General features: G+C 43.9%; 1 protein-coding gene across 1 annotated transcript; it reads left to right on the forward strand.

Annotated features, from left to right (window-relative positions):
* The first annotated feature begins 389 nt into the window (after positions 1 to 389).
* LOC136527862 (ARF guanine-nucleotide exchange factor GNOM-like) lies at positions 390 to 5,202 on the forward strand. Its single transcript, XM_066520717.1, has 2 exons — positions 390 to 1,239; positions 1,588 to 5,202. The coding sequence occupies exons 1-2, from the start codon at positions 526 to 528 to the stop codon at positions 5,128 to 5,130; spliced, it is 4,257 nt and encodes a 1,418-aa protein (XP_066376814.1). The 5' UTR covers positions 390 to 525; the 3' UTR covers positions 5,131 to 5,202.
* The last annotated feature ends 11,372 nt before the right edge of the window (positions 5,203 to 16,574 follow it).

The raw sequence follows: 16,574 nt of genomic DNA on the forward strand, positions 1-16,574 counted from the left end.
TTTCTATCTGGATTCGGATTCGAATACGGATAATGTCAACTATGCCGGATAGAATATGATTGGATATCGACATCATAAATATGTGATTTGAGTATTCGAATACGGATATGGTATCGGATGTTGAATATCTGAACTCGGATACGGACAGATTTAAACCCCTCTAAATAAATTCGGTTTCGAATACGGTCGAAAAATATACGTACCGTTTTCACCCTAGTTACATATACCAACTTTGTGAAGTTTGAGATGTAATTCACAGCAAGATTTCCAATGGAAGATGGAAAAGGATGTTCGGCCAAACAAAACCCGCCCAAAACCTGTATTTTTATTGTAAAAAGAAAAAGAAAAAAAAAAGCAAATAAAGAAACCCTCATGACTGACTAGGAGTTCTTCCAGATCCAGCCCTTGGCTCGCAGTACACCACAGCAGACCCAGATCTCAACGTGCCCCCTTCTCTCAGATCTCAATTCCCAAATGCCCTCGCCGTCGTAGCTGCACCCCGACCCCGCGCGCTCGCTCGGATCCATGTGCGGGCTCAGGGCAGCATCGCCGTCAGGCGCAGGATCCGATCACGGGGCGCCGCGACTGGCGATGGCGTGTGTGCTAGCGTCAGAGGCCGCCACGGTGCTCGCCGTCATGCGCCGCAACGTCCGCTGGGCGGGCGTCCGCTACGGCGGCGGCGACGGCGGCGCGGGCGACGACGAGCACCTCGACCACCCGCTCGTCGCGGGGCTCAAGGCTCTCCGCCGCCGCGCTGCCGCGTGGGGCCACGGTCGCTGGGCGGGCGTCGAGCCGCTCCTCTACCTCCGACCCTTCCTCGATGTCGTCCGCTCCGACGAGACTGGGGCGCCCATCACGGGTGCTGCGCTCTCGTCGTTGCACAAGATCCTCACCCTTGACCTCGTCGGGCCCGGCGCACCAGGCGCCGCCGAGGCCATGGCCGCCGTCGTCGACGCCGTCACGGCCTGCCGCTTTGAGGTCACCGACCCGGCGTCCGAGGAGGCCGTCCTGGCAAGGGTCCTGCAAGTGCTGCTCGCCTGCGTGCGCAGCCGTGCATCACCGGCGCTTGCCAACCGCCACGTCTGCACGATCGTCAACACATGTTTCCGCGTCGTGCAGCAGGCTGGAACCAAGGGGGAGCTACTGCAGCGTGTCTCCCGCCAGACAATGCAGGAGGTTATACGAACTGTCTTTGCCCGCCTGCTGGACATTGGTGTCACCGTGTTGTCCGACGAGCAGGTATGGAGCATTGTTATACTCGCTATTACTTTGCTCTGCTGATGAACATGGAAACTGCTGCGATACCAATCCTCCCTCAGCATAATAACTCATCTTACTCCTACTATGCTTATGTACATTGGTCTGAAGTGTAAACAAGTAAAGTGATCTAGCCTTTTTTGTCCTTCTTAGTTTGAACTAATTGTTGTTATTTGAGCAATATGATCACCTTGCAAATACTGACAGTCTGACACTAAGATCAGCTCTTGTTAGCTTGGAACCAAGCTTTTGTTAGTAGGAACTTGGAAGGCTCATGTCTTCCTGTACTAAATGGAATTTATTATTTTGCTGATAGCATTTGTTATGCAGGTTGCTGGTTGCAAGAACCAATGTTTGGGTGCTGAGGGGACAGAGAACGGGAAGAGTGACTATGTATGTTTGAATAGCTCAGGCGATGAGGTGGGAGATGGTTCTGGTGTTGTGCAAGACAAAGACTTGATGGAGCCCTTTGGGGTTCCTTGTATGGTAGAGATATTGCAATTCTTGTGCTCCCTCTTGAACATAGCAGAAGACATTGAGGTGAACCCAAGGATGAATCCAATTGACTTTGATGAGGATGTGCCGCTTTTTGCTCTGGGGTTGATTAATTCAGCTGTTGAGTTGTCAGCTTCTTCTATACACAGACATCAAAAACTTTTAGCATTTGTACAGGATGAATTGTTCCGCAATCTAATGCATTTTGGCTTGTCAATGAGCCCCCTGATCCTGTCGACAGTGTGCAGCATTGTATTTACTCTCTTTTACCATCTGCGCCATGAACTTAAGCTGCAAATAGAGGCTTTCTTCTCATGTGTTATCCTAAGATTAGCACAGAGTAGATATGGAGCAAGTTATCAGCAGCAAGAAGTTGCCCTTGAGGCTCTAATTGATTTTTGCCGGCAGAAAGAGTTTATGGCTGAGATGTATGCAAATATGGACTGTGATTTACAGTGCTCAAATATTTTTGAAGAGTTAGCTAACCTTCTGTCTAAGAGCGCATTTCCTGTGAACAGTCCTTTGTCAGCTTTAAATGTGCTTGCTTTGGATGGTTTGGTTGCTGTCATTCAGGCAATGGCACAGCGGATTGATAATGCACCTCAACATCATGAGCAAACAGTGCCAGAAATAAGTGAATATTTTCCTTTCTGGCAGTTGAAATGTGAGAGCAGTAATGATCCTGATCAGTGGGTTAAATTTGTCCACCAGCAAAAAAGCATCAAGAGAAAGCTAATGGTTGGTGTTGAACATTTTAATAGGGACAAAAAGAAGGGTTTTAAGTACCTACAAGGCATTCATCTTTTGCCTGAAAAACTTGATCCACACAATGTTGCTCTGTTCTTTAGGTACACACCTGGGTTGGACAAGAATCTTCTTGGGGAGTACCTGGGTAATCACGATGAATTCTCTATTCAGGTTCTTCATGAATTTGCAAGAACCTTTGACTTCAAGGATATGAATTTGGATGCTGCCTTAAGGCTCTTCTTGGAAACTTTCCGGCTTCCTGGTGAGTCACAGAAGATACAGAGAATTCTTGAGGCCTTTTCTGAGCGATATTATGAACAGTCACCACAAATGTTTGTTAATAGAGATGCAGCTCTGGTGTTATCATATTCTGTAATCTTGCTCAATACTGATCAGCACAATGTAAGGGTGAAGAAGAAGATGACTGAGGAAGACTTTATTAGGAACAATCGCCGTATAAATGGAGGAAATGATCTGCCAAGAGAATTCTTGTCAGAGCTTTATTATTCTATTTGCCGGAATGAAATCAAAACTATTCCTGAGCAGGGAGCTGGGTGTTCTGAGATGTCTTTCAGTCGTTGGGTTGATCTAATGTGGAGGTCAAAGAGAACATCAATGTACATTGCTTGTGACTCCTACCCTTTTCTTGATCATGACATGTTTTCTGTTATGGCCGGACCAACAGTTGCTGCTGTTTCTGTGGTTTTTGATAATGTTGAGCATGAAGAGGTTCTTACAGGGTGCATTGATGGCTTTCTGTCAGTGGCGAAATTGGCTGCATTCTATCATCTTGATGATGTTTTGAATGATCTTGTTGTGGCACTATCTAAATTCACCACTTTGTTGAACACTTCCTACATTGATGATCCTGTAACAGCTTTCGGGGAGGATACCAAGGCTAGAATGGCAACAGAAGCTGTTTTCACTATAGCAACTGCTTATGGTGATCACATACGCAGCGGATGGCGGAACATAATAGATTGTATTTTAAGATTGCATAAGATAGGACTTCTTCCTGATCGCCTCACTGGCGATACAGCTGATGATCAGGAATCCTCTTCAGAGCCATTACCCGGCAAACTTACTTCATCCGCTCCTCAAGTTTTGCCAATTAGCACTCCTCGGAAAACTTATGGACTGATGGGGAGGTTCAGCCAACTACTGTACTTAGATGCTGAGGAACCAAGGTCCCAACCAACTGAGGAGCAACTTGCTGCTCAGAGGAATGCTTCAGAGACTGTAAAGAAGTGCCAAATAGGTACCATCTTCACTGAGAGCAAATTCTTGCAAGCTGATTCGCTCTCAAATTTGGCAAGAGCCCTCATCCAGGCAGCAGGCAGACCTCAGAAAATCACCAGCTCACTTGATGATGAAGGCATAGCTGTCTTCTGCTTAGAGCTTCTAATTACTGTCACATTAAACAACAGAGACAGGATTGTTCTTTTGTGGCAGGATGTTTTTGAGCACATAACCCATATTGTCCAGTCCACGGTGATGCCCTGCAGCCTAGTGGAGAAGGCTGTTTTTGGGCTCCTGCACATCTGTCAGAGGTTGCTTCCCTATAAGGCAAACTTGGTAGATGATTTGCTGAGGTCATTGCAGCTTATTTTAAAACTTGATGCCCGTGTAGCTGATGCTTACTGTGAGAACATTACCTTGGAGGTCACACGGCTTGTCAAGGCCAATGCAACCCATATCAAATCCCAGATGGGCTGGCGGACTATCATTTCCTTGCTCTGCATCACGGCACGCCATCCTGATGCTTCTGATGCAGGATTTGAAGCCCTGGTTTTTATCATGTCAGAAGGAGCGCACCTCTCACCTGCCAACTTCATCCTTTCAGTGGAGGCATCAAGGCAGTTTGCAGAATCTCGGCTTGGGTCTGCAGAAAGATCTATCCATGCTTTGAACCTAATGGCAGACTCAGTTAACTGCCTTCTGCGATGGTCACGAGAGGTTAGAGAAGCTGGTGGAGAAGCAGACAGAATATTGGAAGGAATTGCTGAGATGTGGCTGCGGCTAGTGCAGGCTCTACGCAAGGTGTGCGTGGATCAAAGGGAAGAAGTGAGGAACCATGCGTTGTTATCGTTGCACAGATGCTTGGTAGTTGATGGAATATCAGTTAAGTCTTCAACATGGTTTATGGCATTTGACATTATTTTCCAGTTGCTTGATGAACTGTTGGAGATTGCTCAGAGTTACTCACCAAAGGATTTCAGAAACATGGAGGTGTCTCTCTTGCATGCTGTAAAACTGTTGTGCAAGGTGTTCTTGCAGTCACTTAAAGACCTCTCAGGACAGGGCAGTTTTGATAAGTTGTGGTGGGAAGTCCTTGACATGATAGAGAAGTTCATGAAAGTCAAAGTGAGAGGGAGGAGGACTGAAAAGCTACAAGAGGCTATCCCAGAGTTAGTCAAGAACATACTGATGGTGATGAAAGCGAGTGGGATCCTGTCAAAGATAGGTGCCAGTGAAAACAGTTTCTGGGAAGCAACATGGCTTCAAGTTAACAAGATTGCACCCTCTCTACAATCAGAAATTTTTCCTGACAATGAGGATGGCAGCACAACTCTAGTTGAAGAAAACAAATTGGGTACACAAGCGCAATCTGACCAGAACAATGATCAATAGGACATACTTTCTCCCATCCAATCAAGTTAGTTGCAGCTGGATCCTTTCAACTTTTTGTTCCAAAACCATACACATATGCCTGCTGAACCTGCCTAGCTATAGCGGCCCTCAAGTCAAGGTGTACCACTAGAGGTGGACCCTATGGTCTAGGTGGAGGACGTGATCCCCTCCGCTGTGTCGGCGGCCTCGGCGAGACTGGTACACGGGTCCGTCCAGAGCGGCGAAGCTGGGGTGCCGGCTCTGTCTCCTCGGCCTCCTAAGTCTGCTGGGCCTGCTCGCCCTCCTAAGTCTACTGAACTGGCTCCTGCTCTGCTGATGGGCCTTCCTCAATGGCAACTCATCGTCCTGCAAATGTGGCAGTCTCAGCCGGACTACCGTGACGACGCTCAACCTCCTCAATCGCAGCTCTGACTGCTGGTGAAACCAGCTGATCTGCAATGGCAACTCCACTGCGGGCACCACCTCTCTCAGCACGCTCTGCGGCCTCTACAACAGCTACTGCTCTCGCTGTCTCTGCGTCGGGGTACTTTCGCTTCTTAGATGTCACCTGCTTGGTTGACTTGCCCTTCCATCCAGCTGGCTAGCGAGGCGGGGGCCTCCGATCATCATCACTTGGGCCACCACCAACGTTCTTGGTGCGAGCCATCTGAACTGACAAGATGATGAACTGCCGCTGATGAAGATCAACTGTCAAACTACCGCTTTTGAGGCTTGGCCTCGGTCCGTACTCGCGAGCTTGGCTCTGAGTTGACTGCCAACTGCCACAAGAACCACAACGGAACCGACTCGCTGCACGATAGAATAGATGGATATACAAATAAATACAATATGTCTAATAGATGTGAAACCCTAATAGAGAAAGCAATGTAGATGCAAACTTGAATCGAATGGCTTTCTACCTGACGATCAGCGATCCAAGAAAAGATAAGATGCGACATGCGGGGGAATCCTCAGAACCGGCAAGGGCTAGGGTTATAAGGAGCAGTGATGAACTGGTGGCCCTAGAATTTTTGGAATCAGCGCATTGTATTACAATTTGATCTAAGCAAATTGAAATTGAAACAAGGATCTAGCCTTACCGAGAGGATATGGGGCTAGAGCACACGGCGCTTCGCGGTGACGAGAGGGCCGGTCAAACGCAGTGGCATGGTGACGCGCGGGGAAGCACAGCGGTGCGGCGAGCTATGGTGGCACGCGGCTGGCGCGAGGGCTGGGCAAGCGCGAGCAAGGGAGGCACGGGCTGTGCTGGCGTGGTGGTGCTGGCGCGGGTGAGCAGCGGCGGTGCGGCGAGGTAGGAGCACGGTGGCGCGCGGCTGGCGAGCTGTGGAGGTGGCGGCAAGGACTAGGGCTAGGTCATGGGGAATCAAAAACAAAGGGACAGCCGAATTAAATAGATCCCCCGACGCGACAGAGAAGGAAATGGAAAAGAGTCCTAAAAACGCGCGAGATCCACTGACCGGACGCTCCGGTGGTAGCAACCGGACGCTACCACCCAGCGTTCGGTCGATTCCAGAGAGGTCCAATTCCTCTAGAATCGGGACCGGACGCATCCGGTGGTCCATGACCGGACGCAGGCAGGGTCTGGTCAGTACAACTTGGTCTTCCTTCGATCGACCGGACGCTGAACCCTTCCTGACCGGACGCACAGACGCAGCGTCCGGTCACTCCTTCACCAGCAGTTCACCTCCTATGAACTGACCGGACGCTGGACAGCAGCATCCGGTGCACCTTTTTCAGCAAATCTTCAAACTTCCTTCGCGCTGCATGTTCCCAATCAAGTCCCAACTTGAATAAGATCCAAATAAACACCAATTGGGACTGATGTGAGTGACCTCTCTCAAACCCTCATATTTTTCAAAATATTTTGCCTTAGGCTATAATTCTTTTTAAGAAAATAGGCAACAAGAGGGCAAATGGAACAAAACGACAAAACAACATTCATGCATATGCAATACTTGTAAGTAAATCTAGTTGCTTGTCAAGTTTGATCCAAGGTTAAGCTTCTTCACACGCTTTTCGGCGGTTATCTTAACCATGTTAGACAAGCCCTATATGCATTGCCACAAATTAAACATGTTGTATATTACAATGAATGCAAGGGACAACACAAGCTCAATTTTTAGTGAAGTTACTAAAATCAAGTACATTGAGCTCATTCCGCAATCTACAAAATGTAGCCTCATCTAGCGGTTTCATGAAGATATCCGCTAATTGATCTTTGGATCTTACACCTTCTAGTGATATATCATTTTTAGCCACATGATCTCTTAGAAAGTGATGGCGGATATCTATATGCTTGGTGCGAGAGTGTTGAACCGGATTATTTGCAAGTTTTACCGCACTTTCATTGTCGCACAAAAGAGGTACTTTCTCTAGAACTACTCCATAGTCTAGCAAAGTTTGTTTCATGTATAATATTTGTGCACAACAAGCACCCACGGCAATGTATTCCGCGTCGGCGGTGGACAAAGCCACACTATTTTGTTTCTTGGAGGACCAAGACACAAGAGATCTACCAAGCAAATGGCACCCTCCGGATGTGCTCTTTCTATCAACTTTGCATCCGGCGTAATCCGAATCGGAATAGCCAATTAATTCAAATAAAGCTCCTTTGGGATACCAAAGGCTAATGATTGGTGTGTGCTTAAGATACCTAAGGATTCTTTTTACGGCAATTAAATAAGTTTCCTTAGGACTAGCTTGAAATCTAGCACACATACACACACTAAACATGATGTCGGGCCTAGATGTGGTTAAATATAACAAGCTACCAATCATAGAACGGTAGAGAGTTTGATCAACTAGGTTACCTCCCTCATCTAGGTCGAGATGTCCATTTGTAGGCATTGGTGTCTTGATTGGCTTACATTCATCCATCTTGAATCTCTTGAGAAGATCCTTTGTATATTTCTCTTGAGAGATGAAGATGCCTCCTTTCATTTGCTTGACTTGAAAACCAAGAAAGAATGTAAGCTCACCAATCATTGACATCTCGAACTCCTTCGACATCAATTCACCAAATTCTTTGCATGAGTCTTCATTTGATGATCCAAAGATGATATCATCAACATATACTTGACAAATGAAGATATGCCCATCAAGCTTCTTGGTAAATAGTGTGGTGTCGACCTTCCCAATGGTGAAGCCCTTCTCAATGAGGAAGTCTCGAAGGCGCTTATACCAAGCTCTTGGGGCTTGCTTAAGCCCATATAGTGCCTTGGACAACCTATAAACATGATTAGGATATCTAGGGTCTTCAAACCCGGGAGATTGATCAACATAGACTAGTTCATTAATAAAGCCATTTAAAAATGCACTTTTCACATCCATTTGATATAGTTTCATTTCATGATATGATGCATATGCAAGAAGGATACGGATGGCTTCTAATCTTGCAACCGGTGTAAAGGTCTCTCCAAAATCCAAACCTTTAACTTAAGAGAACCCCTTTGCAACTAGTCTTGCCTTGTTCCTCACAACAACACCTTGATCATCTTGCTTGTTGCGGAACACCCACTTCGTTCCAATGACTCTTGCACCTTTTGGTCGCTCTTCAAGAGTCCAAACTTCATTGCGAGTGAAGTTGTTCAACTCTTCATGCATGGCATTTATCCAATCCGGATCTTTAAGAGCTTCTTCTACCTTGGTAGGCTCATAGCAAGAGACAAAAGAGTGATGAGCAATAAATGACGTAAGTTTTTGAGATCGAGTCATTACACCCTTTGATGGACTCCCTATGATGAGATCTTGAGGATGATCTTGTAGGAGAGATGTATTTCTTCTATTGACCACTTGAGGAGGAGGTTGTGGAGCATCAACATCTTGTGCTTGTACCACCATTTGCTCATGGGAGATATGAGTATCTTCATTTTCTACTCTCCCATCTTTTTCACCATCTTGTGGTACATTTGATGAAGAAGGTTGGTTAATGACTTGTACATCATCTTCATCATCTTTTGGCTTGATGTCTCTCACCGGAATATTCTTCATAGCCTCCCTCAATGGTTCATCACCTACATCATCAAGATTCTCATGTGCTCCTTGGGAGCCGTTAGATTCATCAAATTCCACATCATATGTTTCTTCAACCAAGCCGGTGGCATGATTAAATACTCTATATGCTTTGGACTTCAATGAGTAACCAACAAGAAAACCTATATCACAACGTCTTTGAAACTTCTCTAGGTGTTGCCGCTTCTTGTAGATGTAGCACTTGCAACCAAACACCCTAAAGAAGGAGACGTCCGGCTTCTTCCCATTGAGCAACTCATACGGTGTCTTGACAAGGAACTTTTGAAGAAATAGGCGGTTGGATGCATAACATGCAGTGTTGATTGCTTCCGCCCATAGAGCTTCGGGGGTGTTGTACTCATCTAGCATTGTCCTTGCAAGAGTGATCAAAGTTCGGTTCTTCCTCTTAACTATACCATTTTGTTGAGGAGTATAGGTTGCGGAGACTTCATGTTTGATTCCAATTTCATCACAATAAGCTTCTATGTTTGTGTTGTCAAACTCTTTGCCATTGTCACTTCTTATCTTCTTGAGCTTCACTTCAAATTCATTTTGAGCTCTCTTGGCAAACTTCTTGAAACAAGATGCAACTTCGGATTTGTCATGAAGGAAGAACACCCATGTATACCTTGAATAGTCATCCACAATCACAAGACAATAGAGATTTCCTCCCAAACTCTTGTATGTTGTTGGTCCAAATAAATCCATGTGTAGGAGTTCTAGCACTCTTGTGGTTGACATGAAAGCTTTGGTTGGATGAGTGTTTGCAACTTGCTTGCCGGCTTGACATGCACTACAAAGCTTGTCCTTCTCAAACTTCACATCCTTCAACCCTCTCACCAAATCATTCTTCATAAGCTTCTTGAGTGAGCTCATCCCAACATGAGCAAGTCTTCTATGCCATAGCCACCCAAGTGTTATTTTGGTGAATAGGCAAGTCTTCAAGTTTGCATCTTCGGAGGTGAAGTCAACTAGATATAAGTTGTTGTATCTAAATCCATTGAATATCACTTGATTGTCATCTACCTTGGATACAACAACCTCCTTATCGGTGAATAAGCATTGAAAGCCAAGATCACACAATTGCCCAACGGATAGCAAGTTGAAGCTCAATGATGCAACATAGAGTACATTGGAGATGGAATGATCATTTGATATTGCCACTTTGCCCAATCCTTTAACCTTGCCCTTTGAATTATCTCCAAATGTTATTTTCTCTTGTCCATCTACCTCTTCATCTAGTGAGGTGAACATACGAGGATCACCGGTCATATGTTGAGTGCAACCACTATCAATAACCCAATGACTTCCACCGGTCTTGTAGTTCACCTACACACAAGAGATTCAAGCTTTAGGGATCCAAACTTGTTGAGGGCCCTTCACCTTCTCAACAAGTGACTTAGCCACCCAAATCTTCTTAGGCCTACTCTTGTTGGGGGGTCCTAAGAACATGACTTTCATCTTTCCACTAGAATCTTTTCTAAGCATGTAGTGAGCATTGAAAGCAAAGGGTCTAGCATGTTTAGGCAAGGGTTGTGGTGGTGGAGTTTGACACTCATGAGCAAAGTGGCCTTCTTGTCCACACTCAAAACATCTCTTTGGCTTTAGTTTTGGCTTTGATTGTTGGTGTTGAGCTTGAGTCTTCTTCTTCTCTACACTTGCCATATATCCAATGCCACTTCTATCCATCTTCATGACGGTATTCATGAGTAGCTCACTTTGGAGATGCTTGCCTCTAGCAAACTTGCTCAATCCTACCTTGAGATGCTCTTTCTCCATCTTGAGCTTCTTGTTCTCTTCCTTGAGAATATCATTGTTCTTCTCTTCCTTGAGTTTCTTGTTTTCTTCTTTGAGCTTCTCATTCTCAAGGATCAACTCTTTGTCATGATCAAGAGTTTCTAGCACAATAGTGTTGTAACTTTTCATCTCTTCAAGATCTTTCATGAGCTTCTCATGGTTACTCTTGAGCTTGATATACTCATCATAGTCATTGCACTCAACCACTTGCTTGCCTTTGCTACTAGATCCATGCTCAATGCTCTCATCAATTAAATCATCACATGAGGTAGCTATATCAATCTTAACAATATAGTTAGTAGCAACATGTGGCTCATTTGGTAAGAATTCTTGTACAATAACAAGGGTATCATAATTGATCTTTAGAGTTGTATATTCATCTTTTAGCTTGTTGTGACTAGTGATAAGCTCATTGTGCATCCACTCAAGTTTATCATGTTTATCTTTAAGCTCTTTCTTAGAAGATTTGAGCTCCTTGAGTTTGGATGATATAGAATCATTTGTTTCTTTGAGCTCATCATTAGCCTTTTCTAATGTATCACACTTAGCTAAGAGTGAATCATTTTTAGCATCAAGTTTTTCATTTGTAGCTCTACTCTTTCTAATGATCTTAGTGTATTTTCTTAATATTTTGACAAGATCATCATATGTGGGTGAATCATCATCGCTATCACTATCATCATCACTAGCTTGCTCATCATCACTACTATCATCACTCTTAGTTACCTTGCGTTCACCCTTGGCCATAAGGCATAGGTGTGTAGAGGATGATAGCGATGGTGGTGGTGAGGATGCAAGATCAATAGCAATGGCGGCCACCTTCTCATTGTCACTCTCATCATCGGATGATCCACTTGATGAATCAATGTCCGTGAGCCAATCACCGACAATATAGGCCTTGCCACTCTTCTTCTTGTTGTAGAAGTCTCTCTTTTTGCCATCTCTCTTCTTGTATGGCTTGTTCTTTTTCTTTTCATCTTCATCACTTGAATCATCTTTCTTGCCCTTGTTCTTGAACTTGTCTTTCTTGGGCTTTGTGCATTGATGAGCTAGGTGGCCAAGTTCACCACAATTGTAGCAATCTATCTTAGAGATTGGCTTTCTTCTTGAGCTAGTGAAGAACTTCTTCTTCTTGCCGTCAAACTTGACGCCACTCTTGTTTAGCTTCTTTAGCATCTTGGCGGTCTTCTTCACCATGAGAGCAAGACTTTCTTCATCATCTTCATCACTTGAGCTCTTATACTCAAGTCTTGCCTTGCCCTTATCTTGGCTAGCTTTGAATGCTAAGTCTTTCTCTTTCTTCTTTGTAGAGGATGAGCCATCTTGTGACGTGATGTGCATATACATCTCATGAGCATTGATCTTTCCCAAGATTTGTGTCGGTGTAGCGGCGGAAAGATCACCTTGATGTAGCACGGTCACAATGTGCCCATATTTGTCAATGGGGAGGACACTCAAGATCTTTCTCACAATGTCGGATGGTGACATTTGAGTAAGTCCAAGCCCATTGACTTTCTCTACAAGAACATTTAAACGAGAATACATTTCATTAGCACTTTCTTTGGGAAGCATCTCAAAAGAATTTAGCTTTTTAATTACAAGATGATAGCGTTCCTCACGCTCACTCTTGGTTCCCTCATGGAGCGCACAAACGTCCGACCATAGTGCATGGGCGTCTTTGTGGTTCCTTACACGATTGAACACATCTTTGCAAAGGCCTCTAAAGATGGTGTTGCGAGCCTTTGCATTCCATTTTTCATAGTTTACTTCATCGCCTTGAAGTTGTGCGGCATTCTTAGGTGTTGGGAACCCTTGAGAGGCGGCTCTAAGAATTCCAACATCTAGAGCTTCTAGGTATGCCTCCATGCGAATTTTCCAATATGGAAAATCATCCCCCTCGAAGATAGGAGGAGGTCCATCCCCATGAGACATCTTGCTCTAAGTGGTTAAGCTTAAAAACGTGAGCACGAGTCTCTGATACCAATTGAAAGGATCAAGATGCCCAAGAGGGGGGTGAATTGGGCTAATTCTAAATTTTCTTGCAATAATCAAATCCTACGGATAGCCCAATTAACCCCTTGTGCCTAGAAAAGTGTTTCTATCAAATTAACGCACAATAGACTTGCAACCTATGTTCCAAACTTACTTTAGCATAGCAATTCTACGAATGTAAAGACAAGTATTGAATTGCTCAAAGTAAATACTCAAAGTAAATGCTCAAAGTAAATGGAGTGAGGAACGCGACGATGTTTTGCCGAGGTATCGGAGAGTCGCCACTCTCCACTAGTCCTCGTTGGAGCACCCGCGCAAGGGTGTAGCTCCCCCTTGATCCGCGCAAGGATCAAGTGCTCTCTATGGGTTGATTCTTCGACACTTCGTCGCGGCGAATCACCCAAAGCCGCTCACAACTTGAGTTGGGTCACCCACAAGCTTCGCCGGGTGATCACCAAGCTCCCAATCACCACCAAGCCGTCTAGGTGATGGCGATCACCAAGAGTAACAAGCACAAACTCTCACTTGACTACGCGAAGCCTAATGAGAAGATGGATGCACACTTGTCTACTCTTGAATCACTAATGAGGTTTCACTCTTGGATTCTCAAATCACAAACACCTCACTAGGACCTTGCTCTTCTTAGCACTCACAAACGTGTTTCTCAGCTGTTGAAATGAGCAAAAGTGACTCCACACACGAGTGGAGCTTCTATTTATAAGGCAGCCTGAAAAACGAACCGTTATGAGCTTCTGCGGGATGACCGGACGCTCCGATCGTTTTGACCGGACGCTCCGGTCAGTTCAACCCGCGCAACAGTTTTCAAGTGATGACCGAACGCTGTCAGGGTCTGGTCAGTACTGACCGGACGTGTCCGGTCGCTCTTGGATGCTTACTGTAATCGACCGAACGCTGGATACTCAGGGTCCGGTCACCACTGACCAGACGTGTCCGGTCACACTTTCTCAAGTCTGGACCCTTACTGGAGTCGACCGGATGCTGGCCCTCAACGTTCGGACACATTGACCTTCCAGCGTCCGGTCACACCAGACTTGTTCTCCTCGGTCAAATGAACTGACCGGACCCTGCGGCCAGCGTCCGGTCGCATCGGAGCCAGCGTCCGGTCAGTATTTGACCCTCCATTCACTTCCAACTCTCGATCATATGTGAATGAAGTTTGCTCCAAAGGATCTTAGGCATTCATAGGAGCTACCTAAAGCTAGTTTTAATAAGTGTGCACCACACCTAACTCACTAGACTCAACTCGGTCAAGCTACCCGTTCATACCCCCCTTAATAGTACGGCCAAAGGAAAAACAAAGTCCTAAACTATTCTAAGTGTCTCTCCAACTCTAATCGACACTTAGAACTAGTCATCCTTAACCTTGTCGTCAATCCTTTGAAAACCGAAATGATTTCCATCGTAGGGGCATGACAACCTCGATTGCCCAATCGATCTCCATTACCATGACCTAACTTTATTTGCCTCTGCAAAACAAATGTTAGTCATAGTAATCTTGTATTGTCATTAATCACCGAAATTCAACTAGGGGCCTAGATGCTTTCACACTCCCCGAATATAGGTGCAAGTAGGGTCCGGTTACGAAGTAAGAACAAGCTATATTCTTAATCTTCCTTAGTAATATCCCTTATGTATAGATATAAAGATAACCTTAGCCATAACTACTAGGTGTAATTGCACTAATCAATGTATGCTTTAACTTGTAATTAAGAATGACTTAGAAATTATTCCTCTAATATTCTACCTAACTATGCTAATGCCATAGAAAGAAGTACTCTGAGTGATTTATCATTATTAATGATCAATACATATCATATATATCTTATCCTATGACTTACCCCTGTTATGAGTAGAATATTGGTTATGGTTTACTTCTCCATCAATAGTATAAGTTATCAATACATATCCATGCTAGACTTTCTCTGTGATAAAAATATAAATAACGATACCTAGAATACTTCTGGGTGAAGTGCTACAATGGTATAATTATCTGTGCGCTTGCAGATCATTTTCATTTATATATTTATATATTCTTCCTAGTCACATAAATTAATAAAGAACTACTTAGTATTATTTTAGTAGTAATGCTATGTAGTACCAACAAGTATCTCTGGCATCATCACTAGGGATGATAACCTAGTAAAGTAATGTTAGGAGATATAGGTTTATAATAGGTGGCTACTAAACAAGTGATAAGTTAATAAATACCAACAACGACCACAGCTAGAGGAGTACCTTAATGGATCTAGATGGAGAAAGGAGAAGCGCAAGAGGGAGATCACAATGATGATAGAGATATTTTAGTCTTTTCTCTTTGTTTTTGGTAGACGCGCCAAGCCCTATATCGTCATTTAATTTGAGACTTAGGGGGTATGTGTGTGATGCACTGTTGTTGTTTCTCAGTGTTGACACCTTCTGCCGCACAATTGGCTTGCCCTGGAATGCCGATTGCCCTATGGGCAACGATAACACCTACGTGGACGATGTCTATACCATGTGGCGATCTCTTGTCCTAAATGCACGCCGATATGGACGTACCTATCGTCCCTAGAACGCCGATTGGGCTCCTATCGCCTCACGGTCGATTGTAAATAAATTTGCAATTTTATTACTATGGCTTCTAGATTTGTAATTAATGATTAAAATAATATTTTTTTAATTCATCACACATTACACTGAAAGAATACGCTACAGTACTTTCTATTTGTATGTAATAAAGCTTGGTTCGTTTCATAGCTAAGGTAGGATTTAATTTTTCCAACAAGAGAGAAAATGCTGGGTCACTTTGCTGCCACTCCCACACAATCAAGCCTTAGGGTCTATTGGATGCATTAGTGCTAATTGTTAGTAGCTAAAAATTAACACTACTACCTCCATCCTCAAAAGAATGCGATTATGGGATGCGTGCCGGTCAAAAAAGCTCAAGTTTGACCAAGTTCATAGCAAACATTATTAACATTTATGTCTCTAAATAAATTTATTATAAATATATTCTATAACTAATATAATGGTTCTTACTTTGTATCATAAATGTTTACATTTTTATATAAATTTAGTCAAAGTCCAGACTATTTGACTTCTCCATACAAGCACCCTAACTAATAGTTCAAAATAGACTATCTAGCTAATAAAAAGATATTATCTATAGCTTCCCTAAGCTAAGTACTAATACTATTTCTATCCTTAAATGTAGTGGATTTTCAATTGCCCTAAGCCAAACCATGCTAAGTTTGATCAACCGTAGAAAAGGACAATAATAGTTACAATATCAAATAAACTTTATTACATACAAGATGAAATATATTTTCATAATTTCTTTTTTTGATCCGCCAGATGTTATTACTCTTCTCAATAAACTTGGTTAAATTTAGAATGGTTACTTAAATAAAATAACTAAAAATCCATCATATCCAGGGAGAAACTCTAAAAAAGTAAAGTCCACTGGCGGTCCTCGAACTTGTCGGCTATGTCATTCCGGTCTCTAAACTCATAAATCGTCTGTTTAGGTTCTCAAACTTGTTTATCTATGTCATCCTGGTCCCTAAACTCATAAATCGCTCGTTTAGGTTCTTAAACTTGTTCAACTGTATCATATAGCTCCCTAAATTTGCAAATCTTCTGTT

The sequence above is a fragment of the Miscanthus floridulus genome, chromosome 2 (genome assembly GCF_019320115.1).
Source record: "Miscanthus floridulus cultivar M001 chromosome 2, ASM1932011v1, whole genome shotgun sequence".
NCBI classification, from domain to species: domain Eukaryota; kingdom Viridiplantae; phylum Streptophyta; class Magnoliopsida; order Poales; family Poaceae; genus Miscanthus; species Miscanthus floridulus.